Genomic DNA, 26,829 nt, shown 5'->3' with positions numbered 1-26,829 from the left:
GGCACACTCTCCCTCGAAGAGTCTCTTGACTCCCTGGAGGTGTAACATAATAATAATTTTTTTTTGAACTGTAATAACATTTTATTTATCATCATACACTGTATTTACATATATACAATAAAGCATACTATTACAATTTCTGTTCAGTACAAAATGTAGAGTACAGTATAGTGATTTTCTTAAATATAAATGTTACACACAATTAATAATAATAATAATCCTAACACTTTCTTTATTGTCTGAAATAGTGTGGGATCTGTGGTCTATTTACTTGAGTAAGGGACGAAAAACTAGAGTTTCCGGGGAAACAAATATGCTTGACGTGCCAAAGTTTTACTAACGCAGGAAGAAAGGCTTAGAGGAGGTTCTTCTAGTCAGCGATTAGAATTGAATTTAGGTTTATCTTCAAGTGGCTTAGAGCAGTGCGTGCAAGCTTCACTGAGCTAAACAGACAAAAAATCGATTTTTGTTTATGATTTTCTTTCTTTTCTTTTTCTTTTTTTTTTTTTTTTCAGTTGACGTGTGCGAGTAACAGCAGATGACGCTGTAAGCCATGGCGGAATTGTTTGAGGATGAGAATTATCTTTTACCTAGGTTGCTCCGTCAACAATTGGAAATGGAGGAAGATGTTTGTGAAAGTGGTGGGTTAGTTAATAATAGGATAGCAATACGCAATTACATCGAAAACATACGTCTTAAAGACAAGCTATATCTACCAGCGTTTAGTCAAGGTAGGAAAAGGATGTTTGTGTTTTGCTAATTAGTTAGTTTTCGTATGATGATACAACGGCCGTGAGTCCCTTTTACGGGAAGGTACGCCCCCCCCCCCCCAATTTTATCCGGGATCGGGACCGACACAGCTGACTCACCAGGCCTATGGCTGGGTCTATATTCCTGACTGTAATCCGTGTGTGTTTACGGGAGAAAAACCCTACAGTCCACGCCCAAGATCGGCTAACTTGGTTATGTCTGAGAAAGATCCTTAAGCTCCTCACGTCGGCGACGGTAATCGAACCCAGGACACTCCTTTCCTAGGCATATGGAAATGCATTGCCACTCGGCTAATTAACTGAGACTTATAGTGACTGTTAAACTATACAAAAAGACGAGTAAAACAAAGTGATTCTCAGTATTGACAAACTAAGGTATTTGTAAGTCATACAGCAGTGTTTTTACTATGATGAGTTTATGTTTTCTGAATAGCTGATGTGCACTTTTATTATGGATAAACCAGTGAAAATATCTCAAATCGTATTGGCTTTATCAAGAGGCTTTCCCCTGGTCATCAAATTAATTGCTTACATAATCTTGCGTAGGACAAAAACATTCTTAATTAAAGCACAAATTACTACAAAAACCCCCAGTTCTCAAAGTTTAACAAGAAATATAATATTATATTTTCTAAATATTACATTATTATTATTATCATCTGAGACCTCCAGGAAGTCAAGGACTAATTGAGGGAGGCTATAAATCACCCAAACCAGCTGTCATACCTTCCCTTAAATTCATTCACACAAGGTGCACTCACTGCCCCTAATGGCAAATTATTCCACTCAACTGCTCTGTGAGAGAAAAACCTACTCTTTCCTCTTTCTTGTCTGTGAACAAACTTAACTTCCATGGATTCCCCCATGTTCTCTCCCCCACCACCATATAATGAAAATTTTCACCAGATGATATCCTATAACACCCATTCAAAAGTTTATAGACCTCTATCACATCGCCCTTCTTTCTTTTGTGAACCAGAGTTTGCAATCCACATTCTCACAATCTGTCCTCATAATCTAAAGCTGTAAAACTGCGCTAGTTAATTACAGGCCAATCATCATCTTTGGAGTGGTGGTAAAAGTATTGGAAAAGTTGGTTAGAGACAAAATTCAAGAATGGGTGGATCAGGATATGATACTCAATAGGGGCCAACATGGTTTTGTTAAAGGTTGATCCTGGTGTAACAATTTATGAACTTTTTGTAATAGAATGACATCTGAGTTGGACAAAGGAAATGGCTACACAGTGGTTCTTCTGGATTTTGCTAAGGCTTTTGACAGGATACCCCCATGGAATACTGTTGCGCAAATTGGAGCAGATGGATACTGAACTGGTGATATGGATAGGAGAATGGCTCAGGAAGAGATACCAGAAGGTGGTGTATGGAGGAGCAGAGTCCAGGATGAGGCAGGTGACCAGTGGTGTGCCTCAGGGGTCTGTGCTTGGGCCATTGTTTTTTAATTTGTACATAAATGATATAGGAAATGGCTTAAAGGGAGATATTCAGTTGTTTGCTGATGATGCAAAGTTGAGTAGTGCAATAAAACATCAAGCTGATGTTGAGAGTTTGCAGGATGATTTAAATGAGCTGGTAAAATGGGCCAAAGGAAATGGATGTCAGTTCAATGTGGAAAAGTGTAAAGTTATGCATTTTGGGATTAAAAGATTGCCAGCTGTGTACTACATTGATAGAACGGTATACTCCAAGAGATTGATGAGACTAGGGACTTAGGGGTGTTGGTAGATAGGGAGATGAAGTTCAGGGGGACACATCATTAAGGTGTCCAAGATTTCACATAGGATTACTTGGTTATTGAGGAACACACTAACATCCAGAGATAAAGAGGTTATTATTCCCCTTTATAAAGCGTTGATACTTCCACATTTGGATTACTGTGCTTAGGTCTGGTCACTTGGATTCCTTGGAGATGAGGAGGGTGTGGAGAGGGTTCAGAGAAGAGTGACTAAGTTGGTGAGTGATGTAAAAAATGCTCCCTACACTGATAGATTGAGAGCTTGTGGATTGCAGAGGGTTGGTTGATAGGCAGAGAAGAGGGGATATGATAGAAACATTTCAATTACTAAAAGGTTTTTATAAGATTGATGCAGGGGAAATGTTTCAGCTGTGTGATAGTGATGGAAGAACAAGAGGTCATCCCTGGAAATTAAGGAAAAGTGTGGTTAACAAGGATGTGAGAACGAGGCTTTTTTGCCTGGAGGGTGGTAAATGAATTCAAGAAGTGATATGGTAGATATTGTTTTGATAGTTTGGGTCTCCCACGATGAGTCTACTGACTCCATGGAGATGCCCGTAATAATAATAATACTCTGGATATAATCTTTGTAACTCTTCTTTATCCCCTTGGAACCCAGGAAACCAAATCTGCACACAATAATCCAGGTGTGGTCTTATCGAAGCCTTATAAAGAGGCAAAATAACTTCCTTATCCTTTCATGTCAAGGTTCGCTTCAACATTACAGTTATCCTCTGAGTTGTATTTGTGACTTTTGCTATGTGACCTCTGAACTTTAAATTCCTATCCACAAATATACCAAGATCCCTTGCCTCTTCAGTTCCTTGTAGCATAACCCCACTAATATAATATGCTGCTGGGACTCTAATCACAGCAAAGTGATTAGAGTCCCAGAGCAATTACAAAATGACTCAAATCATTTTGTAATTGCTGAATATTAGTAGCGATCCCTGGCTGCCCTACCTATCTTTGCATCATTGGCAAACAATTGCACATCTGATGTTACATCTTGCCTGATGTCATTAATGTATAGATTGAACAATAATGGCCCAAGGACTGAACCCTGAGGTACACTACTGGTCACTTTAAATCTGGCAGATTCACACCCACTGTATACCATTTTTGATATATGTCTGTCAGCTATCCCCTGATCCAAGTCAAGATTTTATATTCCAATCCCATATTCTCCAGTTTATGCAACAACCTTTTTTGTGGTATCCTATCAAATGCCTTAGAAAAATTCAATATTATCATAGTGTATCCATTCCCATTATCCAACTCAGCTCTAACATTGTTACAAAATATGAGCGAATTGCTAAAACATAACCTTCCTTTATTAAACCCATGCTATTACATATAATATGAATTATATTTAGTTTAGTACAGTGTATTTAAGCACATTTATTAATAGATTCCTGAAAAATATAATCATTGTCTGTGTTGCGCTCAGGTTACCATTTAGCGATCATGTAACCTAGACCTATGTTTTATTGGTCAGTCAGTCTGATTAAATTTCTGGTGAGAGCAAGTCAGATTGTGTGTGTGTGTAGACTTGCTAGATCTAATCTGAGGCATTAGGTCCACTTCGGCTACTGATATTAATGTCTTTGGGAATATATTGTTGTGAGCTATGTAACATTTTTAATTGTATGCTATATTCTCTGATTGGCTAAAAACAATCCATTTATCTTCGACCATGGAGATCATCAAGAACAATAAAGGAGATTATAAACTTTTGCAACAGTACACAAACACATTGGGAATGTTCCCAGAGGAACACACTTTCTTGCAAAGGTTGTGTTTATACATATTTGGAGGTGAAGCTAGTACTTTGTGACTAAACACAGATATGACCCAGATCATTACCAAGTTGAAGCAACCAAGTAAAGAACACCATAAAGACATCTGCTTTACTAAAAGTGTCACATCTGTACATATTGTTGCAGACACAATACATCAACAACAACTACTAAGTCCGTTGTGCCACTGTCCGAATGTAATGTTTGCCATCTACAGAAAGAATCAAGCATCTGTATAACAATTGGAGCTTATCAGTGGTGAATGGAAAACTATGTATGTCTGGAACACCAGTCCTCATCTATGACAATTGACCTGAGTCAACAGAGAACATTATAGTGTTTTCAATGAACCAGGCACGTGAATATTTGGCTTTCAACAACCCATCATTTATGGATGGGACTTTTGCAACATCCACAAGATTATTCCAGCAATTATACATCATCTAAGTTCCCCTTGGACTATCTTCTACAACATGTGAGTGCATTTCTTCCTGACAATCTTTGGTAATTGTGAGCATCTAGCATTCAATCCTGATCCTGCCACTGTGATGATTGATTTTGAACATGCTATGATCAGTGCTATTTCTACACTCCTTGGACTGCATATGTCATCTTGTTGCTGTTTCTACCATCTGACCCAGAAGACATGGAAAAACGTACAAAGTTTAGCGCTGACTGCTGCGTATAGGAATGATGAGTGGGTGAAATGTTTTTGTAGAATGTTGGATGGACTGGGTTTTCTACTGATAGATGAAATGACCAATGGGATGGATTATCTGATGGACTGGAAGACCTTGTGGATTATATCAATAGCACCAGTGCATTTGGCATTTGATGTTGTATCTGGTCACCAGCTCTTCTTGATGAAAGACATCCTTTGATACACTTGAGAAGGATTCCTCCCCTGCTTCTGTTACAGTTATGGAATACCCACAAGGCAACCATTGATGAGGAGAATAGCACCACAAGCTGTGCAAGAGTTGGATTTTTTTCCCCACAGGCTAGTGGGGCATAACCACCCAACAGTCTGAAAGGTCATTGAAAGTATTAGAAAAGATTAGCTGTTGCATCAACAGCTCTAATCATGGATTCTTGTGGTGCGTTTCTGAAAAAAAGAGTCAAACATGCCTCAAAGGATCATCAACAGTGATTGAAGAAATGACTGGACTATGTGAACAAGAGGAAGACCTTGGAGAAATTTCTGAATGATGTAGATCACAGCATCAGGTGGAAGTAAAATGAACTTTCATGCTTAATAAAATTTTCAGTATTGTGCTATACGGTATGATGCTCCTTTTTATTATGTTAATTTTTATGAATGTGTAAATAATTTTGTTCTTCTATAGAACAGTATGCTATAAATTTATAATGCAAGTGTTAATGTATGTTACAGTATAATGCTTATAATGCCAACCTCTTTGTAGCCTTGTAATATAATGAATATAATATTTTACATGTCATAGAAATGTTCATAAACTACAAATAAGAATAACAATAAAAATTATGGTTTAAAAATATTGATTATAAAAGGGGGTTTTGTCCTATTCTGTACTTTGAGCATATAAAAACATGCTCAAAGTACAGAATAGGACAAAATTTGCAGGCTTGCAAATTTTGTCCTATTAAGTAAAGATTTATAAAGGGAATTTGTAGGCTTGCAAATTCCCTTTATAAATCTGGCACAGTGTGCACTACACAATAAAGGAGGGGATGAAGAACTATGAGGTTACTGACAAAAACATTATCAGGTGGCATGGAATCCTTTACTGGCACATGAAGAATTGCATTGGAAAATGTCTTCCAAGAAATATGCAGAATCCTGTATGAAAATTGAGATATTAGTTTTCATAATCATTGTTGATTGGTTGGTATTTTGTCATTCATTTCTCCAGCACTTGCACATTAGACCAGTGGTTTCTGTCTTCTTTGCGTTTCATGAATGGGAAGATGTTCATGTGAGATGGCACTCTCAATTATCACAATGTCACAAATATTTTATGGGGGAAACAAAATCCACATGCAGTTTAGTCAAGACAGCAGCAGCAATTCTCTATCAACATATGGGCATGTATTTTTGCAGCTAGATTAATATAGCTAGATAAGGCTGTATGTTTTATCAAACAGGCTTTACATGACTTTTGTATCATGATTTCTTGCGAACCTTGGAAGTGAATAACTTCATGATGTACTAGTGATCTCTTGGCTTGGAGGAGAAATGTAATATGCACGGAGCTCTGCCACACTTCAGTTATGAGGCTCAAGGTATTATTATTATTACGGGCAACTCCAAGGAGTCCTTAGACTCATCGAAGAGAGGCCCTAACATCATATCAAGAACAACTATTCAACATTCACACAGTATCTATCATACTTTGCCTTGAACTCATTCACAGTCATGGCACCCACAACAGACTCTGGCAGCTTATTCCGCTCATTCACCACTCTCTCCAAGTAAAAAACCTAGCTCTAACACTTTTGCTAACCACACTCTTGCCCAGTTTCCATGGATGGCCTCTAGTCCTCCCACCACCAGTCCTGTTCTCAAAAATATCTTCTGAATTAATGCTATAGAAACCCTTCAGTAATTTGAATGTCACAATCATATCATCCCTCTTCTGCCTATCAACCAATTTCTGCAACCCACAAATCTTCAACCTGTTATCATAAAGTTCATTCCATAGACCTGCTATCATCTTGGTCACTCGTCTCTGGATCCTCTCCATCAAGAAGAAACCCTGGCACCCAAATCTGGGCGCACAAATAGTCTAGAGGGGGGAGGGGTCTTATCTAGGCTTGATACAGAGGAACGATAACCTGCTTGTCTCTGCTCGTCAAAGTATTCTTCAGTAACCAAGTGATTTGATGAGCTGGTTTAGCCACTTTTGCAATGTGCCCCCTAAACTTCAACTCCCTATCCACCAACACTCTCCGAAATCTCTGGCCTCGTCAATCTCCTGGAGTACAGTTCCACCAATGTGGTATACTGCTGCTAATCTTTTCACCCCAAAATGCATACCCTTACATTTTGCCACATTAAATTGACATCCATTCTCAGCCCAGTCCTCCGATCTATCCAATTCATCCTGAACATTTTGACATCCTGTGCATTCACTATTGTTCTACCCATCAGCAAACAAATGAACAGTTCCTCTCAGATCCTTTCCTATATTGTTAATCAACAAATTAAACAGTATTGTTTAAAGACCAGAACCCTGTGGCACACCACTAGTCACAGGCTGCCTTTTGGACTCTACTCCTGAATAAACTACTCTCTGATATCTGTCCATCAACCATCCTACTATCCATCTCACCAACCCTATATCCATCCCCATATGCTGCAGTTTACTGATTAGAATTCGTGTGGTATCCTGTCAAAGGTCTTAGCAAGGTCCAGCAGAATCGCTGTAAACCCATTACCCTTATCCAGTTCAGCCGAGACTGTGTTATAAAACTTGAGCAAGTTACTGAGGCATGATCTACCCTTCACAAAACTGTGCTGTCCCCCATGCAGTATCCCATTTTCATCTATCCATTCCTGTATTTTCCTCTTGACTACTTTCTCCAAGGCCTTGACAACGCCTCCTGATATGCTGATCGGTCGGTAATTTTCAACAGCAGTCTTGGAACCTCCTTTATGCAGTGGAACTATTTTCCCCTCTTTCCACCCCCTCGGGACTAACCCAGACCCGAGACTCGAACAAAATAGTTAAGGGCATTGACAATTCTTTAGCTGCTTCACATACAAAATGAGCTGGTATACCATCCAATCCCACAGATGTATTCACATTGAGGTTTTGTAATAGACTATTCACCTCCACTTCATTCACCACAATTCCCGTATAAGGTGTTGGTTCCTTCATTCCTGCAATATCACCACCTGGATGATATACTCTTGCAAAGTGCTCACTGAGTAATTCCACTATATCAACTGATTCGGTTACTTCCCTACCATCGGCATTCTTTAAAATCATTCTGCCGTATACATTTTTTCTTTTACTTGCAACATATTGAAAAAACTGTTTGGGATTCTCTTTAGACTGTAATCTGTATCTTGATCAATTTTCTTGAAAGATAGGTTGGTCAAAGTGAACCTGTTGCATTATATCAGCTTTCTTGTTTGCCTGACCTAAATCCTATGGATTTTTATTTGTGGGGTTCATTTGGAATCATTTGTGCACTCATTCCAGTGGGAGAATGTCAATGAACTGCAAGACATTTGTTGAAATGCATACACTGCCTTCATACACCAGCCAGCCCGAAAATTTCAAGCATTTGAGTCTGTCAGTGGTGAGACACTGAGCTGTCTCACCACTGACAGATGTTCAGCCTACAGTATTTCTGTTTCCAGTTTGCCGAGGGATTTATACTTATTTCTTCACATTTGCCTTCTGTCTACGTTGGAGGTTGTTGGTGTTGTCAGTGCTGCAACTGTAGTTGCAGCACTGACAACAGGGTTATATCTTGAAAATACTAAGGTTCTTTTTGTATAGTTCTGAGTTGTAGAATACTAAAGTTATGACATTGGGTGTGGACTCATCAAGTATATATTTAATATTGTGGATTGGGCAGAGGCATAGCTCGGGGGGGGGGGGGTCTGCCCCAGGTGGCACTTTGAACCTTTTTGAACTTTTGCAGTTAATTCTAAAGTACAGTCTTGAGAACTCATTTCCAAATATTGTAATATTACTGCAAATTTTCCTCACAATTGCTGTGAGTGTTGCTAGTTGTGAGAGGAGTTTTTCTAAATAAAATTGATTAAGAATTGCCTTCATTACTATGAAATAGACTTCGCCGATATCATCGAAAGATTTTGCTAACAGAAAAGCAAGAAAAATAATATTTTAGAATGTCTAAATTAAAGTTTTACTTCAAAAATAATCATTGTGTTTTAATTTATTTCCCTATACGTTGTTTGACTTTTGTGGTATTTTTGGTGTGTTAAGAGGGGCAGCAAACTCAGGGACTGCTCTGGGTGCCAAAAGCTCTAGCTACACCATTGAAATTGGGTAGCAAATCTGATTTCCCCCTGCTCTTTTGGCTAAATATGGTAGTTTTTTTTTCAAGCTACTTCAGGCCTTCAGTGAGCTAGGTGGTCTCATGCAAGGTGACATTTACATAAACATTATTGTAAAGCTTATATATTTGAGCCAACCCCTTTTTTATTAGACCATTTCTTCAGGAGATCATGTTTCAGATGGAATTATTTAATAGCATAGTTCTCTTACCTTTCATGTGGTTTGCTGTGCCTTTCCATCCTCTGCCCTGTGTGGTTCATAGTGCTGAGTATAACATTGAACCTATTTGTGTCACATGGATTTATTTGAGGAAATGGTTCTGCTATTAGTATTGTAGTCTGATTTTAAGAATTGTTGATACAGCATTATATAGTTAGATCTACACCAATTTCGATTATGCAGTTCTCAAAATTTGAGGTGGAAGAGTGAAATGTGATTTTCTTAAGACTTGAGTTTAATAAAGAAGAGTGAGAGGATGTTCATGTATATAGGTCTTGTTATAAAATGAATGTTAGAAAACAACTGAGAAAATCATTTTCCTCATATGCCTAAGGCAGGTTGAGTTCAATCTATCAGCAATCAAGTTATTTAAATTTCTGTAAGAATTAAGACCAGTTATATTCTTGATGTTTTCTGTCCATTTCCTTCTAGGTTTTCTGGCAGTATTTTTTTCTTCTGCTCTTCCATTTTGTAGAATTTGAGGAAACCTATTAGTAGGTATTCTGTACACTTGTCTGTTATTTATATATGTATTTTTATATATACTTCCCTCTTTATGTATATTATTATTCTCTCTATATACTTATGAGATGAAATATTATATAAATTTCTTTTACTAACAATTATTTTTATTTTTGACTCCGAGTGTCCCTATATGTTATTATATTTGCACAAAGAGTTCACTCCAATTGGTGCAATGACTTTAACTCACTCTTTCAGAATCCAACTAATCATTGACTCAATACCAAGTACAAAATAAACACATTTAATAAAACTAAAACAATATATATACATTTCTAGCAATAATACATAACTATAACTACAGATTATATGGATCCAAGGCCTTATTTAAAAATATAAACTTACTCTTAAGACTAAACACTTTTTCTTTCACAATCACAAAAATTGTTCATAGTCTTTTTCTCTTTCTGTTAAGGCTCTTTTCCAGAAGTTATACAGCTCTGTACTTCATTTTCAGGATCCTTTTCATCAATCAATATAACACACATAAAGTCTTCTTGACTATATCCTGTTTTCCTTTTAGTAGTAATACTCATCAGATCAGGCACCTTTAATACCTAAAAATCTTCTTAATTCAATATATTTTCTAAACTTTCACTTTCAGGCATTCTTAATACTTATAAAACTTCCTTATCAATATTTTCTCTAAGAAAAACATTCACTTTAGAATGTAAGCAAGAAGTTCTCCTTTCATTCACAATAATAAATGACAGTCTTAACCTTTTCCACTTTAAAAACTTACAGTTTCAAGATTTCCTTTTATTCATTACTTATTCCTCTTTGAAACCTATTATTTCCACTATTCCCTTTTCGGAATACATTATAAAATTTCTTCTGACTGCCACACACACACAAAAATCAAGTTCCTTCCAACTTGAATATTTACCGGCCAATTTATAAAAACTTATAGTTTCAAGACTTCCTTTTTATTCTTTACTTATTCCTGCTTGAAACCTATTCATTTTCACTATTCCCTTTTCGGAATACATTATAAAACTTCCTTTGACTGCCGCACACAAAAAATCAAGATCCTTCCGACTTGAATATTCCTCGGCCAGTTTATAAAAACTTGCAGTTTTAAGATTTCCTTTTTATTCTTTACTTATTCCTACTTGAAACCTATTATTTTCACTATTCCCTTTTCGGAATACATTATGAAATTTCCCTTTGAAATTTCCGCACAAAAAAAATCAAGTTCCTTCCAACTTGAATATTCCTTGGCCAGTGTTCTAAAAAACTTTCCGAACGCTCTCTTGTTTACAACTGTAACTTGGATACGCAACGCTTTCCTTGTCAGCTGTCAATCACACATCAAGTTCTCTCCGGGAGCATGCGCACTTCACAAAAGTCAGAAACTACGCACTGCAATAAAATGGCTGACTCGCTGTATCCATCAGCTCTAAAAGAAAGTCTTTCACAAACACAAAATTCAACATTTTAAAATACAACAAACTTTCTTATAAGTAACACAAATAATCAGTTTAGTAAGTACTTCAATATTTTTACTTCTTTACATGTTACTCCTAATATAATAATTTCATAACGAGCACATCACAAGTGCAAACACTGCGTGTATGAAAACAAAAACTAACAAGCATAATTAATACGTAAAAATATTCAGAATTTTTAATATGATTATTTTTACAATCTATCAGCAATCAAGTTATTTAAATTTCTGTAAGAATTAAGACCAGTTATATTCTTGATGTTTTCTGTCCATTACCTTCTAGGTTTTTCTGGCAGTATTTTTTTCTTCTGCTCTTCCATTTTGTAGAATTTGAGGAAACCTATTAGTAGGTATTCTGTACACTTGTCCATACTACTGTTATTATGTCTTGGACTGAAACTGAGAAAATAAGGAATCAAGTATGTAAAGAAAGGCTTAGGTGGTGTTCATTATTCATAATAATGCTCAACAGTATAAACAACACCAAAAAGGAAAAAATACATTTATTAAGATGAGACAAGAGATGAAATGGATGCAGAATGAAATTAAGAGAATTCAAGATATGTATGGAAGAGTGAAAATGATAAAAACCAATAATGTTGGTATAAAAGAGGTAATGAAAGACCCGCGAGTGGTATTGTATGGTGATTCAAAGAACACATCAGATTGGATATCAGGAGGTTCTTGGGATGGATAAAAGAGAATACTGTGATACAGGAATATATACAGGAAAAACTTTGGGAAATACTAATATAGGGTGAATCTGAATAATTCAGATATGTCAGGGGGGATATGTGGCTTAATAAGATAAAAGGTTTCTGTCAAAGGTGCATTAGTGAAAAGTGAGGTGATAACAAAACTGACCATGTGTCACCATTAGATTTTATATTAATGTTTTCAAGTGCAAAGAGTTTGTAATAGATGAGGGAGAATTGCATCTAAGGGAAGAAACTGATTTGTATAAATGTTTAGCCAGTTTGTAGGTGGTCTATGCTATCTACTATGTGATAAGGTTTAAGTTTTTTGGTAATTTCATTAGGCCAGGATGTAACTTTATTTTAATAATTTGTAAACTTTTTTTCTTTTAGGATTTTGTAGAATTCCAATCTATGATCTGATAAGTTGAGGGGTCTTTAAGAAGTTCATTCATTTTTCTGTTATCCTCTGCTTCATTCATAATGACAGTAGCAGTTATTGGCTTTAGTTATTACAATGTGCTGATATTTCTTTTGGTGGAATGTTATTCTTGAGAGGTTTTGATTTACTTAGAATATTAGCTACATTCAACCGAATGTTTGTTAGCCAATGTGGGTGCAAGTTCATAGATACTGTGTCCTATGCTGGTCATAATTTTCAAAACCAGCACATTTTTGAGTGTGATGGCAAAATTATGTCCATGATCAAGTGCACTCACTGACTGTATCTTCTGAGTGTGTTTGCAATTATTGATTTCCTACTATGTGTTCTTGTCATGGCAGTCGGGAACAGTGCTCCCATTGAAATGCTACAAATTTTGAAAACCAAGCACTCAACACAACCCTCACTAAAACCAGCAGTTTGTCTGTGTGCTATGTTGATGATGTGTTTGTTGTTTGGCCTCCTGATACAGACACGTTAGATACCTTTTTGGCACATCTTATTGGCCAACATCAAAAATAAACTTCACCATAGAAAAAGAAAGTAATAATAGTCTCCTCTTTTTAGATACACTAGTGACATGATTTCCTAATCGCTCATTATCCTTCTCCATCAACAGAAAAACCCATTCTTACTGGAAAGCATTGACATAAACAGTCACACCACCATTCTTCTCAATAGTATGCATCCTCTAAACCAGAGTTTTCCCAAACTGTGTTCCGCAGAATCAGGTGAATAAGTCTTCTGCGAGAAGTTTCTGGAATTTGTCATTTTAGTTTTCTAAGCATTTTTCATGAATAAATATTTTATAGTGGAAATATTCTGAGGAGAATAATATCCATGAATATGTCGAAAAGCTAACATCCAGAACGCCTATTAACATCTGTGTATTGTTAATTTTCACACATCGAAATCTTTCAACAATCAGGAAAGAGAATACCTCTGTTTATGACCGACCATAAAAATTGCCTGCAAGCCGATTACAACAATGGGCGGCGTATCCTCTGTTCTCAAAACTGAAAGAAATAACATCTGTGTTGCAAATGTTAGTGACCAATCAGCAAGGAAGTATAAAGAAAATTTTTCTACTAAAATTGAAGATCAAGGTAGTCTGTATCTGGTTCTCAAATCTAGTAATACTGAATACTTTCTTCACAAGTTCGTATTGTAGGGTGAAAGTTTCGAAACCGTAGTGCCATGAATTTGTAAAAGTAATAGGCCTGCAGATTTAAATTTTAATTTGAATAAGAGACAAGGGGCTGTGTTTAATTTTGGTATTAAGAAATCTCTTATTGAAGGTGTTTGTGATGCAACAGATAGTGAGTCATCCACTACCAGCCTACAAAGCGATCTCCAGGATGTTCAAAAAGGAGAGGAAACCTACCAGCACACAGAAGAAGTCTGCATTCACTCGTGAGTACTTATAATAATATTATAAATTTTTGGTGATCAGAATGGGATATGTCAATGAAAATCAGCACAAATTAATTTAATGATGTTTATGTTTAATTGATGTTTAATTAATTATTAATTAATGCTCAATTGTTAATTAATAATAAAAAGTCAGCTAAATTAACAATTAATTATTAATTAATACATTACAAAATATCCAAGGTGTTCCGTGAAAATTTCAGGATTTGTGAAGTGTTCTGTCGTAGGAAAAGTTTGGGAAACACTGCTCTAAACACTTACTTACCTATCGAGCTGTTCAAATGAAGCAATTAACATTGTTTGTTTCCAGATTTAATTTGCCATATTCACTGAAACTGTGCCTGAAAGTTGAAATTTTTACTTGTTCTATTTTCTAAGTTCCTGTCTCTTTTCATAGTTTGATCTTTTTATTTCTGATTTTCATTCCAAATTTATTACAGCTGCTATGCAATTCAGTTAGAGAATCCTAGAGATGTGTAATGGATGTGTTTAGAAGTATAGCTCTTTGCTTCTGGCAGATGATAAGTTTGATATCCCTGATTCTAATATCAGGTTTTGCAACGATGTGCATCCTTATCTTACCACTGATTTTTACGTCAAACCATCTTCCTGTGTTTCCTTTAACTGCTGATTTAGAACTCAAATATAGACTACATATTGCTCTGTATAATGTTCCATTTACTCCATCTAATTTTAGTGTTTCGAAAAGTTTTTCTCTAGACACCTTATCATATGCTTTTCTTCAGATCTACAAAACTTATGTACAGATTCTTGTTAGGGGATTACAATTGTGTGGCACTATGGAGTATGTTGGTTAGATTTTGTGCTCTCTAATTTAACCGCTATTTAAAGTGAATTACCCAGTTTTATGTCCGAAGGATCAGTGCAGCAATCGATGTAAAGGAACTGAAGATCTCAAGACAATTGTAAGTACTGTGAACTTGCCAACAAAAAGATTTTTTCTACTTTAAGCAAGTGCTTGTGCACATATTGATATGCTTGCAGCACAAAGCAAAAATGGCAGTGACAGAGAGCTATGAATCTTGCTAACTCTGACATACCAGCTGAAGTTCAGCAATGCCATAGCTGCAAGCCGGATATTACAGACAAAAAAAAAAAAAAAGAGCCTTCAGTGTGATTTTTACTGCCAGTCGATGCATGCTAATTGCACATCGACTGACAAATCGATGGTAAAACTACTGATTAACCTCAGCCAGCCATTCTTTTGTTCCTTGTGCTTCCCTTCCCTGAAACAGTTTCTAAATCTCGGAAAGTGCATGGAATAATAAATCTGTTATAAAAGGTGTGCTTGATGAGAGAGAGTAATGAAGTCGTCCTTTCCCAGGTGCAAAAATTAATGATATTAGCAAGACTATTAGAATGCAGAAAGGTAAAGTGAGACTTGATTGTTTTGACTGGAATAAAACTTGTGGCTTGAAATATTATTAGTCTAAATACAGCAGTATGCAGAAAGTACCACGGGGCTACAAATGGACATTATGTTGGAGGTTTAATGGAATATTTACAGCACTAGGAAAGGATTAAAAATTAATTTTGAAATATTGGAAGCATTAAAATTAATTTTGAAATATTGGAAGCATTAAAATTAATTTTTAATCCTTTCCTAGTGCTGTAAATATTCCATTAAACCTCCAACATAATGTCCATTTGTAGCCTCGTAGTACTTTCTGCATACTGCTGTATTTAGACTGCCTCCAGATACAATTTGAAAACAGGATTGTTAACATTTGCTAGTTTAACTAGCAAATGCATTACCATCTGTTTGTCACTTGTACTATCTATTCTTTCTTTAGAGCTGCTATATTGCTGTTATCTTGATTTGAGGGAATGCTGACTCCCTAGTTAGTTTTTATATAAATGAGGCGTTTCACCTGAACTGAACATATAAAATGTTACAAAAGTGAGCATCAGAAGTGCAGGTCAAGATTAAAGCAGTAAACATAACAGGGAATATGCACGAAATTGTATGTGAAGTTGTCCAGAAGATGAGGGGGGGGGAGAGAGAGAAAGTTAAATTCAAAAGAATAGTAGTATGATCTTGGTATCTTTAACGTATATATTATACTCAAGGTAAAAAATTTTCTATAAAGAGTTGGCTATAATGAGGAAGGTGTGGTTATGCAGAGTGCTTCACAAAACAAAGTGTAAGCTAGAGCGAATGCAGAAATATCTGGCCGCGAACAGAAAGAAAGGAAGGATGAGGTGCAAGAAAGGAATGCTTGACTAAGAGAGAAAGAAAAAGTAAGGAGAATCTTGCATGCAATTCGCCAGCAAAGGTTGGTCGATTGGTAGAGCCTCTGCTACTGATGGCCCACACAAAAAGTTAAGCAAGTTTGAGTGCAGTTAGTAGTTGGAAGGGATCAATCATTCGATGCTGTTGGCACACTCTCCCTCAATGAGTCTTTGGACTCCTTGGAGGTGTCATATAATAATATTAATAATAATAATAATAAATCTGTTATAAAAGGTGTGCTTGATGAGAGAGTAATAAAGTCGTCCTTTCCCAGGTGCAAAAAATTAATGATATTAGCAAGACTATTAGAATGCAGAAAGGTAAAGTGAGACTTGATTGTTTTGGCTGGAATAAAACTTGTGAGGACACAAGTATAGCATGAGGTAGGACACAAAAGAGTTGCCGAAAGTAGGAAAAGAATAGAGTGAGAGATTGTGAGTCAGTTGCCACGGTATGACAGAGTTGAGTTGAGAAGGAGGGCTATGATAGTGGATCAGTGAATGTGAAGGTTATGCAATAGGAATAATGTGGCATTTGTGGATATGTTGAATGAGTTTGATGGATGAAAGGACTTATACAAGAAGCATGGTTTGAATCTGAATGAATTTGGTTCTCAGAGTCCGGAAAAAGTATTACTGAATTAAAGTGAGATTGGAGGTGCAAAATCGGGAAATAGAGCTCTTTTTGGGATGGGGGACTATTGAGCAAGTACACAGATACCAGTGAGACAGTTTTTGAGTGTATGAACATGAAAGTATTCTTAGTACTGCTGGTAACAAACCAGAATGAGATAGTATAAAGTGAGGACAGTGGAGCCTAGGGGACTTTGCACTTTATCTTCAATAATGCCAGGAGCATTCGACACAAGGGGAAAAGTTTTTGGCATTGGTTATTTAATCTTGGCCAAACGTTATTGATATTGGTGAGACATGGCTGGCAGATACATCTCCCAGTTCAAGACCATATGATCACTCTCACCATTTGATAGTAATGTGGTCATCTTGGTCACAAATTCTGTGATGAAAATTCTGTCATGAAAAATTCCATGCATTTAACATGCATAGAATTTTCAGTTAAGGAGGGTGGGGCGGGGTATGTTTAGAATTACATGACTGGTAAGTTTGACGTTTCTTGGAGCAATACCTTGGCATGAGAAACTGCAAAGGCTGAATGTTTATAGTGCATGAGAGGTGGTAAAGGAGTTTCTGAGGGAAGTAATAGGAGAGCCTGCATCCTTATTCAGGAGGATAAATCATATGAGAGTTAAATGAATGAATAGCATCATTAAGCAGGAGTTACAAAAAAAGAAAGAGAAAAAAAATTGTCGAAGGAATTCAGAGAAAAAAGTGACCAGTAGACTCATGAGCAGTACAAAGCACAGGTCAGAAGGGTGATCTGTATGGTAAGAAAGGCAAAATTAGAGTATGAGAGGAAATTAGAAGTACAGGCCGAAGGTAATCCCATAGAATTCTTAATGTATGTTGCAAGTAAAATGAGAAATTTTAATGAATGTCAATGCAGATGATATAGTTGAATTACTAAGTGAGCATTTTACAAGTGTGTGTATTATCAGGGTGGAGATATTGCAGTAACTTCTCTGTCACTGCTTGTTGGTGTATTCTTCAACAACCATTAATCTGATGTGCTGTTTTGGCTACCTTTGCAATATGCCCTCTAAACTTCAGCTCCCTGTCCACAAACCCCTTCTCCCCCTTCTCCAAGTCCCTGTCCTCATCAGTTTCCTGCCATTCAGTTCCATCAGTATCATTATTATTTTATAACACTTCCAAGGAGTCCTAAAACTCATCAAGGGATGAAACCTTCTCTACAACTGTGTCCACCAACTACACTAAACTGCCATTACCATCATCATCTACACCAACTCCAACTACTGTCTACCACCACTAGTATTTTTTGTCTGTAAATCGCATGTGTTCTGAAGGCTGATTTGTCTGTATGCAGGATGAAAAACGGGATGATTGGCTAACTCATCTTCAATTGCAAAAACCCATATTAAGATTCCTCCCATCACGACGAGAATCAAACTTAAGCCTTTTCCAATTGAAGAGTGCAGTGTACCATCATTCTTCTAATTGCGCTACAGAGGCATATAGGACACAGCTTGTGATTGCTTCTTCCCAAAATCACTTGGCCACATTAAACTGTCACCCATTTACCTTTGCCCATACTGTATTTAGGTGTATTTAAGTCATCTTGCAGGATCTCTACATCACTTTTATTTCTATTTCTTTCTATTTATTTCTATTTATTTCTATTTTATTTCTACATCACTTTTAGTAAAGTATCATATTCCTATCCACTTGCTCTTCCCATTTTTGCATCATTAGCAAACAGGTGAATATTTCCCATCAAATTATATATCATTGCTGTACACATTAAACAACAGTGGATAAAGTACTAAGCTCTGTGGTACACCACTGGTCACCTGTCTTCTCTTGAATTCAACAACTCCGTAAACTACTCATTGATATCTGTTTGTCAGCCACTCTCTAATCTAATCACCAGATTCATATCCATCCCCACTTGCTCCAATTTCTGCAACACAGTTCTTCTTGGAATTCTCTCAAATGCCTTTGAAAAGTCTAGCAATATCACTAAGTAACCTATTCCCTTATCCAACTCCATTGTCACTTGATTATGAAAAGTAAACAGATTACTAAGGCAAGACCTATCCTTCACAAAAACCATGTTGTCCCTTATAAAGTATCATATTCCTATCCACCCAGTCCTAAATTCTGTCTTTCAGCAATTTCTCCAAAACCTTAATCACCACTGCTGAGATGTTGATTGGTCTATAATTTGCTACTTCTGTCTTGCAACTTCCCTTATGCAGTGGGACTATTTTGTCCTCTTTCCTCTGACCAAGTGATTCAATTTAAGAGCAGCAGTTAATTCTCTTGCACATTTTCATAATACAGAGGCCAATATGCCATGTAATCCCATGACTGTGTTTGCATTGAAGTTCTGCAATATTCTGAGTACCTCCATTTCTTCAGTCTATTTTCCCATCAATCTATATTACATCTGAAATGCCACCATCACCACTTAAATGGTATACTTTTGCAAAATGCTTACTCAGTAATTCAACTATTTGGTTTGCTTTTGTTACCTTCTCATCATCAGCACTTTTTCAAAATCCTTCAATAGTCATTCTTCCTTTTACTTGCCATATAGCAAAAGAACTCTTCAGGATTTTTTTTTGGCCTCATCAGCTAGCTTTCTCATAATTAGCTGTGGTCTTCCTTGCCATACCTTCTTGCCTGCAACTGGTTCTGCTCATGGGCATGCAGATCACTTTTTTCCTTTGTATTCCCTCCAGAACTTTTTGTTTGTCTGCACCTCCTGCTTAATGGTACTATTTGTCCATCTCACTCTTACCTGATTTAACCTGCTGATTCTAGGTGTACATTCTGATACTGCTTTCTTCAAACATCACTTAACCATCTTCCATGCACCACCATAACCTGTCTCCTCCAAATTTTTATGCCATTGCACACCGTTAAAAGTTGACTTCTCAGCATTTCCTATTAATCTGCTTCCCTACTTAATAGAAAATTCTGCATATCTGGTAGTAGTCTCCCTGGTCAAGATTTCATGATCACTTTCCCCAAGCAGAGGTGTGGCTAGATTGGTTACCATGAAGTTCTCTAATGCTATGACCAGATCCAGCACTCTCAAACTTTTTCCCCTGCATTATATGCTGCCTCAGATAATTTTCTCTCAGCAGTTGGATCAATTCTATATCCTTCCCTCCCTGCGACCATTCCTCTTCATAATCTATGAAATCTCCCATAATAATTACTCGATCTGCACTCATGTTAATTTGCCAATGCATGTCATTTTCATTCTCCTTTTTACCTCTTGAATTATAACAGCAACTAGTTACATATTTTGCCCTGTTGGCCTCTCTTTCACACCAGGTAGCCACAGATAAACTGCCCTCTACATCCCTATCCTTCTGATGTATTTCTGATCATTTTGACTTCAGTTCGTCTCTATCATTAGCAAAATCCTTCCCTCCCTGCGACCATTCCTCTTCATAATCTATGAAATCTCCCATAATAATTACTCGATCTGCACTCATGTTAATTTGCCAATGCATGTCATTTTCATTCTCCTTTTTTACCTCTTGAATTATAACAGCAACTAGTTACATATTTTGCCCTGTTGGCCTCTCTTTCACACCAGGTAGCCACAGATAAACTGCCCTCTACATCCCTATCCTTCTGATGTATTTCTGATCATTTTGACTTCAGTTCGTCTCTATCATTAGCAAAATCCCACCCCCACATCCTGTTTCTTCTGTCCTCTCTAAAGATACTGTATCCTTTGCATTCTTTTCCTATATTATCATCTTCGATCAGTCAAATCTCACCAATGTCTATACTAGCTTTTGGCCAAGTTGAGCTAACCAGTGCCAAAAATTCCTCATTTTTATTCTGAATACTTCTGGCATTAGTATACATAAATTGCAATAACCCCATTCATCCCACAGCCTTATTTTCACCTTGTGTTGCTTAGCCCACTGAAGTTAAAAACCTGGTGTGTTATTTTTAGCATCATGTTTGGGAGAGTGAATTTAGATCAAGAGTGACTGACCTGCAGAGGAAGATAGATGAGTTGAAAGAGGAGGTGGAATGTCTTGTGAATGAGAGCAGAAGTATGAAAGATAGGATTAGGAGAATGGAAGAGATAAATGCAAGGCGAATCAGAGTAGGGGAGAGAGAGAATTTAAGGAGTATGAGTGAGTGGTATGGGGGTGCTAGAAGAGGAGCGAATGGAAACAGTAGGAGAAACGGAATGAGAGAGAGATATGGAAGTGCTAGAAGAGGAGAGATGGAATGAGAGAGAGGTATGGGAATGCTAGAAGACGAGAGGATGGAAACAGTAGGAGAGACAGAATGAGAGAGGGATATGGAAGTGTTAGAAGTGGAGAAAATGGAAACAGTAGGAGAGAGGGAATGAGAGAGATGTATGGGAGTGCTAGAAGAGAGAATAGCAGTAGTTGAGAGGGAATGAGAGAGACCTATGGGAATGAAAGAAGATGAGAGAATGGAAAATAGGAGCGAGGGAATGGTAAGAGGTATAATGTATGGCGACTCAGTGATCCGTGGTGTTCAAGATAGGATGCGTGAGGAGTGTTTGCCAGGAGGAACAATAGAAAGGGTGGCTATAGCAATTAAGAGAGGTGAAAGGGTGGATGAGATGATTGTGATAGTAGGAACGAATGACTTAAGTGGTAATGTAAGTCGGGCAGCGAGAGATATGAGATTTTTGCTTGAGACTGTACGGAAGAAGACAGAGAGAGGAAAAATAGTGTGCGTGTTGCCTAGGTATGATAATGATGAGCTGAGCAGAAGAGCGGTGATATTGAATGGCATAATAGCAAGAATGTGTGACAAGAGAGGACTGGTATATGTGGATGCTTGGAGTGCATTTGAGGAAAGAGAGGAATTGTATGCGAGAGACCGTTTACATTTGAACGAAGAAGGACGTAGGCATCTGGCGAGATTGCTGTTCTGAACGAGTCAGTGTGTCCCAGGGAGGATGATAGCAGGGGGGTGGCCTCTTGTGGGAATGGATACTTGGAAGAAGGGAGACGATGTCAGGTAACACTGACCCCAGTGGAGTCTAGAAGGGATAATGCTGGGTATAGAAACAATGGCATTTATATGCTTTATACTAATGCCAGGAGTATCCGGAATAAGGGAGAGGAATTGGTGGCGCAGATAGCATCAGCCTGGCCAAAAATTATTGGGATCATTGAGACGTGGTTGACAGAAGGGGATATAACAACAGGAATAGAAGTCGCTGGGTATAGCATTTTTCGTCAGGATAGGAGGGGAAAGTGTGGTGGTGGGGTACTGCTTATGATAAGTGATGACCTATGTCCTCTAAGAGTGGAGGCTGTGGAAGGAAGTGAGACAAATGATTTTGAGAGCGTATGGGTATGAGGTAGAGGTAGGCAAGACAGGATATTTAGTAGTGTGTTGCTACAGACCCAGGAGCACAGAGGATGGGGACCAGGAGATGTTTAGACAACTAAGTTTGGCAAGTGCAAGAAGAATGATTGTTATGGGAGATTTTAACTACAGTAGTATAAATTGGAGAGAGGAAGATGCATATAGCAATAGGGGAATGGAATTTCTAGAATTCTTGAGGGACAAATGTCTCAGGCAACATGTAACAGAGGGAACAAGAGGTTCAAGAGTTTTGGATTTGGTTATAGCATCAGAAGAGTTGATAATAACTGAGTTGACATCTCTCCCACCAGTTGGAGAGAGTGACCATTATGGTTTTGACTTGGAAAATGAATAGACATGCAGGAATATCAAAGAGACGGGAACTTATGTGGAATTATAATGCAGGTGATTATAATAGTCTTAGACGTCAACTTGGGAAAGTTTCATGGAGGAAGGAATTGGAAGGCCAGGATATCATTAGTGCGTGGGAAATTGTGAAAGAATATTTGTTAGCAGCAATGGTAAGTTGTATACCACGAGTGAAGAAGAGGACACAATTTGGAGTAAAGTGGATGACAAACAATATTAAACAGGAATTGCATGCGAAAAAGAGGCTGTGGAAGAGATATAAGGAGACAGGTGAAGCGAAGATGCATGAAGAATATAAGACACAAGCCAGAAGAGTGACTAGTGTGGTAAGGAAAGCGAAACTGGAATATGAGAGGAGATTACCCCTAAGATCCAAAGAAAATCCTAGGGAATTTTTTAGCTATGTGGCCAGTAGGAGGAGAAATGACTGTGGAAGAATGATATTGTGGGATAAAAATGGGAATAGAGTGACTGATGCAGAGGACATAGTAGAATTTCATCAATGAACACTTTATTGGAGGATTTCATCCTAGAGGAGTCAGTTTTAATGCTAGAGGGATAGGGCTGGTTCGAGGTTTAGAGGTACAGGAGGAGAGTGTGTTTCAGATACTAGTACTTTGGATGTCAGTAAAGCTGTGGGACTGGATGGTATTTCACCACGAGTTTTGAGAGAATGTGCTAGGGAACTGACAGTGCCTTTAACCTGGCTTTTCAATGAAAGTCTGGCTTTGGCAAAGGTGCCCAGGGAATGGAAGGATGGTAAGATAGTGCCATTACATAAGGGTGGTAACCGACTGGAAGTGTCTAATTATAGGCCGGTCTGTGTGTCAGCAGTAGTTGTTAAGATCTTGGAGAAAGTAGTGAGGGACCGTATACAGCATTGGGCAGATGAGGGAAATGTTATCTGTGAGAGTCAACATGGATTTGTGAAAGGGCACGCTTGTTTTAGCAATATGCTAGCCTTTTATAATAAAGTTACAAGAGCGTTAGATGAGGGAAAGGCATATACTGCAATTTTCTTAGACTTAGCAAAGGCATTTGACAGGGTGCCACATGATAAGCTGATATTTAAGTTGCAACACATGGGTCTGGATGTCAGATTGGTCAACTGGATTCAGGATTGGCTGTCCGATAGCTATCAGAGAGTTGTGTATGGTGGAGCAGTTTCAAGGAGGCAGAGGGTTACAAGTGGGGTCCCACAGGGCTCAGTACTAGGACCTATATTGTTTAACCTTTATATCAATGACATTGCCAGTGGATTGCAGGAGGATATTCAGTTGTTTGCGGATGATGCGAAGCTGGGAAGGATTATTAGTAATAGTGCAGATGTGGTAGCCCTGCAAGAGGATTTAAATAAGCTAGATAGATGGGCAAATGAATGGGGTGTCAGTTTAATGCAGCAAAATGTAAGGTCTTGATGTTTGGGAAATCGATGGGATGCTGCATACTCTATGGGAGGAGTTATACTGGAGGAAGTAGGGGAGACAAGAGATCTGGAGTTGATGATTGATAGAAACCTGAAGTTTAGGGAACATATTGCAAAGGTGGTGAAGGTAACACAGAGGATTGCTGCAATTATGAGAAGGACACTGACCTGCAGAGATAAGAGGGTTATCATTACTTTGTATAAGTCTCTGATCAGACCACACTTGGACTATTGTTCTCAGATTTGGTCCCCAGGATTTGAAGGGGATAAATTAACTGTGGAAAGGATACAAAGACGGATGACAAAGATGGTTTCAGGACTGTACAAGCTTAGTTATGAGGATCGGCTGAGGGAATGTGGACTGCAGAGTTTGGTGGAAGAAGGAGAGGTGATATGATTGAGACTTTTAAACTGTTGACAGGTGGTTACAGGGTTGACACTGGGGAGTTCTTTCACTTGGTTGAACAGCAGGAAGGAGTGATGACAAGAGGCCATCCCTGGAAGTTACGAAAGGAAACTGTGAGCAAGAGGGCGAGGAGTGGTTTCTTTGCATGGAGGGTGGTTGAACCATGGAATGCATTGCCTGATGGAGTGGTGGGAGCGAGAACGGTCAATGAGTTTAAAAGTGTGGTATGATAGACTTTGTGTTTCTTGGGGGGGGACCTCCTCTTGAGGAGTCTTGACAGACTTTATGTTCTTAGGAAGGACCTCCCACGATGAGTCTTTTGACTCCATGGAGGCCTGAATAATAATAATAATAATGTGATAACTCTTCTACTGACCATGTTGCCTGGACTCCCACTCACCTGTATCCCTTCCTTCTGTCAAACATTCCAGTTTCCCCGACTCAACTTCCAAACTTTCACTAAACAGCACTTTCTCAAAACTCCTGATCCCAAATCAAGTGAAATGCTAGCCATCCACTTTATATAAATCCTTTCTTCCATCAAACTTACTGCACACATCCACAACTCCACGCTATTCCTCTTGAACAATCTGTGCATCGACTCATTTGTGATCGTAGCTCATACCATGGGAACAGAATCACATCTTTTACTTTCTTACTTCTTTTTTGCATGTACTAGCAACTCTTATATCTTCTTTCATACCACACTTCTCACCTACTAATCCATTTTTACCACCCAAAATAAATATCTGTTTCATCTTTGCTTTCTGCATCTTTAGAGCATTACTAACATCCTTAATGCTGGCACAAGGAAATCACTATTTCGTCATACTCTTATCCAGCACTCTTCTTATCAATGAATCGCCATACAAAATTCAATCTTTATTCTCATGCTTTCACTTTTTCATACTCTGTTTTCTATTTGCATCTCTCATTTCTCCTTTCTTTCACTTCTGTGTTATACCATTCCACTAGGTGTTTCTCCAGCTACTGAAACCCACATTTTCTTCTGTGGAGAACTCCACGTAAGTGCGATATCTTTTCCATTACCATCTGGCCATTCTCTTTTCCACCATTCATTCTTACAGTCATTCATGCCACTTGTAATATCAAACTTGCTAATTGCATTTTCATGCATTTCATCTTTCAACTTACTGCTATCATTTATGCCCATCTTAATGATGGAACATAGTGTTAATAATGACTAATTCATATCCTGAACAGAACTAAAGCATGTACTTATTATTAGCTTTTCTCGCTTGTTCCCAAAATGCATCTATATGTTTAAGATTCATTTCCTGATCTTCTGTTTAGATGTATAAGAGCTGTCTTTTTATGTCCTCTAATGATTTGCCCATATCACTCTGTTTGAAATTGTCTACAATTTAAGAAATTTATCTTTGTGTTTAGTGTTGACTACTATAGCTAATCTTTCTTGTTCTTTATCATTATTACCTAAATAACATCTTATAGTAATAAAGGGTATTTCACCTGCTTAACTTCCTCATATTGATTTTGCTAGTTATATTGGTATCATATTCTACTTCTAGCTCCACCTCTTCTCCTTTCATAATTGTACTTATCTTTAGTTAAAGTTGTTCCAGTAACTGACTACTGTTCACCATGATTTCCTATAAAAACAGTTGTGGCTTTGTTTAAATACACAATGTGCCATTGAAATGACATTTAATCATTTGTACCATTATATCTCTGCATTCACTTTAGTGCAATACAAAATTAGTTGGCCAAGTCTCAAATTGCTAGTCCATCCCTGTACATTCAGTATCTGGATATATGGTAACATGATGCACCACAAGTAGGGAGAGGATTGGGTGTTGAGTCAGAAGCCATAGTTGTATCCACATTGCTTACAGGCAATGAAAAGTCACCTCCTGGTTATATCTTTGACTCTTAAGTGATGCCAGCTAATACTCCAGAAGGTAATTTAATCCTCAGCTGTTTAGGTTTACAGTTTTATTTCTGATTTTAATCATTCATACTTCTCGAGTATATACTCTTCCTCAGTACAGATCATCACCAGGAGTTAGTGAGTCTTCTCCTCCTTCAGATTTCTTTGAAGATACAAAAATATTTTCTCTAAGGTCATTGTCTAGATTTCTGATCTATATATCTTCTGTGTTATAAGAAAGAGTTTTATTCCGATTTCATTGTTGTACTGCTAATAGTTAGACTATGAACTTGCAAAGGTGTGATCTCAAGTGGCAGTGGCAGCTATGATTGATATGTATATCAGTTTCATTGTATATGAGGATCATTTCAAAAGTTCTTTGCACA

The 26,829-nt window shown here is 37.6% G+C and overlaps 1 protein-coding gene across 7 annotated transcripts in view; it reads left to right on the top strand.

Annotated features, from left to right (window-relative positions):
- Positions 1 to 573: 573 nt before the first annotated feature.
- LOC150095188 (NHL repeat-containing protein 2) overlaps positions 574 to 26,829 on the top strand; it is a 239,799-nt gene continuing 213,543 nt past the window's right edge. For 6 of the 7 annotated variants that reach the window (XM_090410046.1, XM_090410044.1, XM_090410041.1 and 3 more), the window contains exon 1: positions 574 to 731. In XM_090410046.1, coding sequence (XP_090266172.1) covers positions 617 to 731 — 115 coding nt within the window. In that variant the 5' untranslated portion in view covers positions 574 to 616. Of the gene's footprint in view, positions 732 to 14,932; positions 15,022 to 26,829 lie in introns of those variants that run through there. The other variant, XM_090410043.1, reaches the window with a different exon arrangement.

This window comes from Typopeltis vanoorti, chromosome 20 (assembly GCF_054136105.1).
Source record: "Typopeltis vanoorti isolate ZY-2024b chromosome 20, IOZ_Tvanoo_1.0, whole genome shotgun sequence".
Lineage (NCBI taxonomy): Eukaryota > Metazoa > Arthropoda > Arachnida > Uropygi > Thelyphonidae > Typopeltis > Typopeltis vanoorti.
Note: the sequence above shows the minus strand (reverse complement) of the source record. Positions and strands in the feature narration are given on the sequence as shown.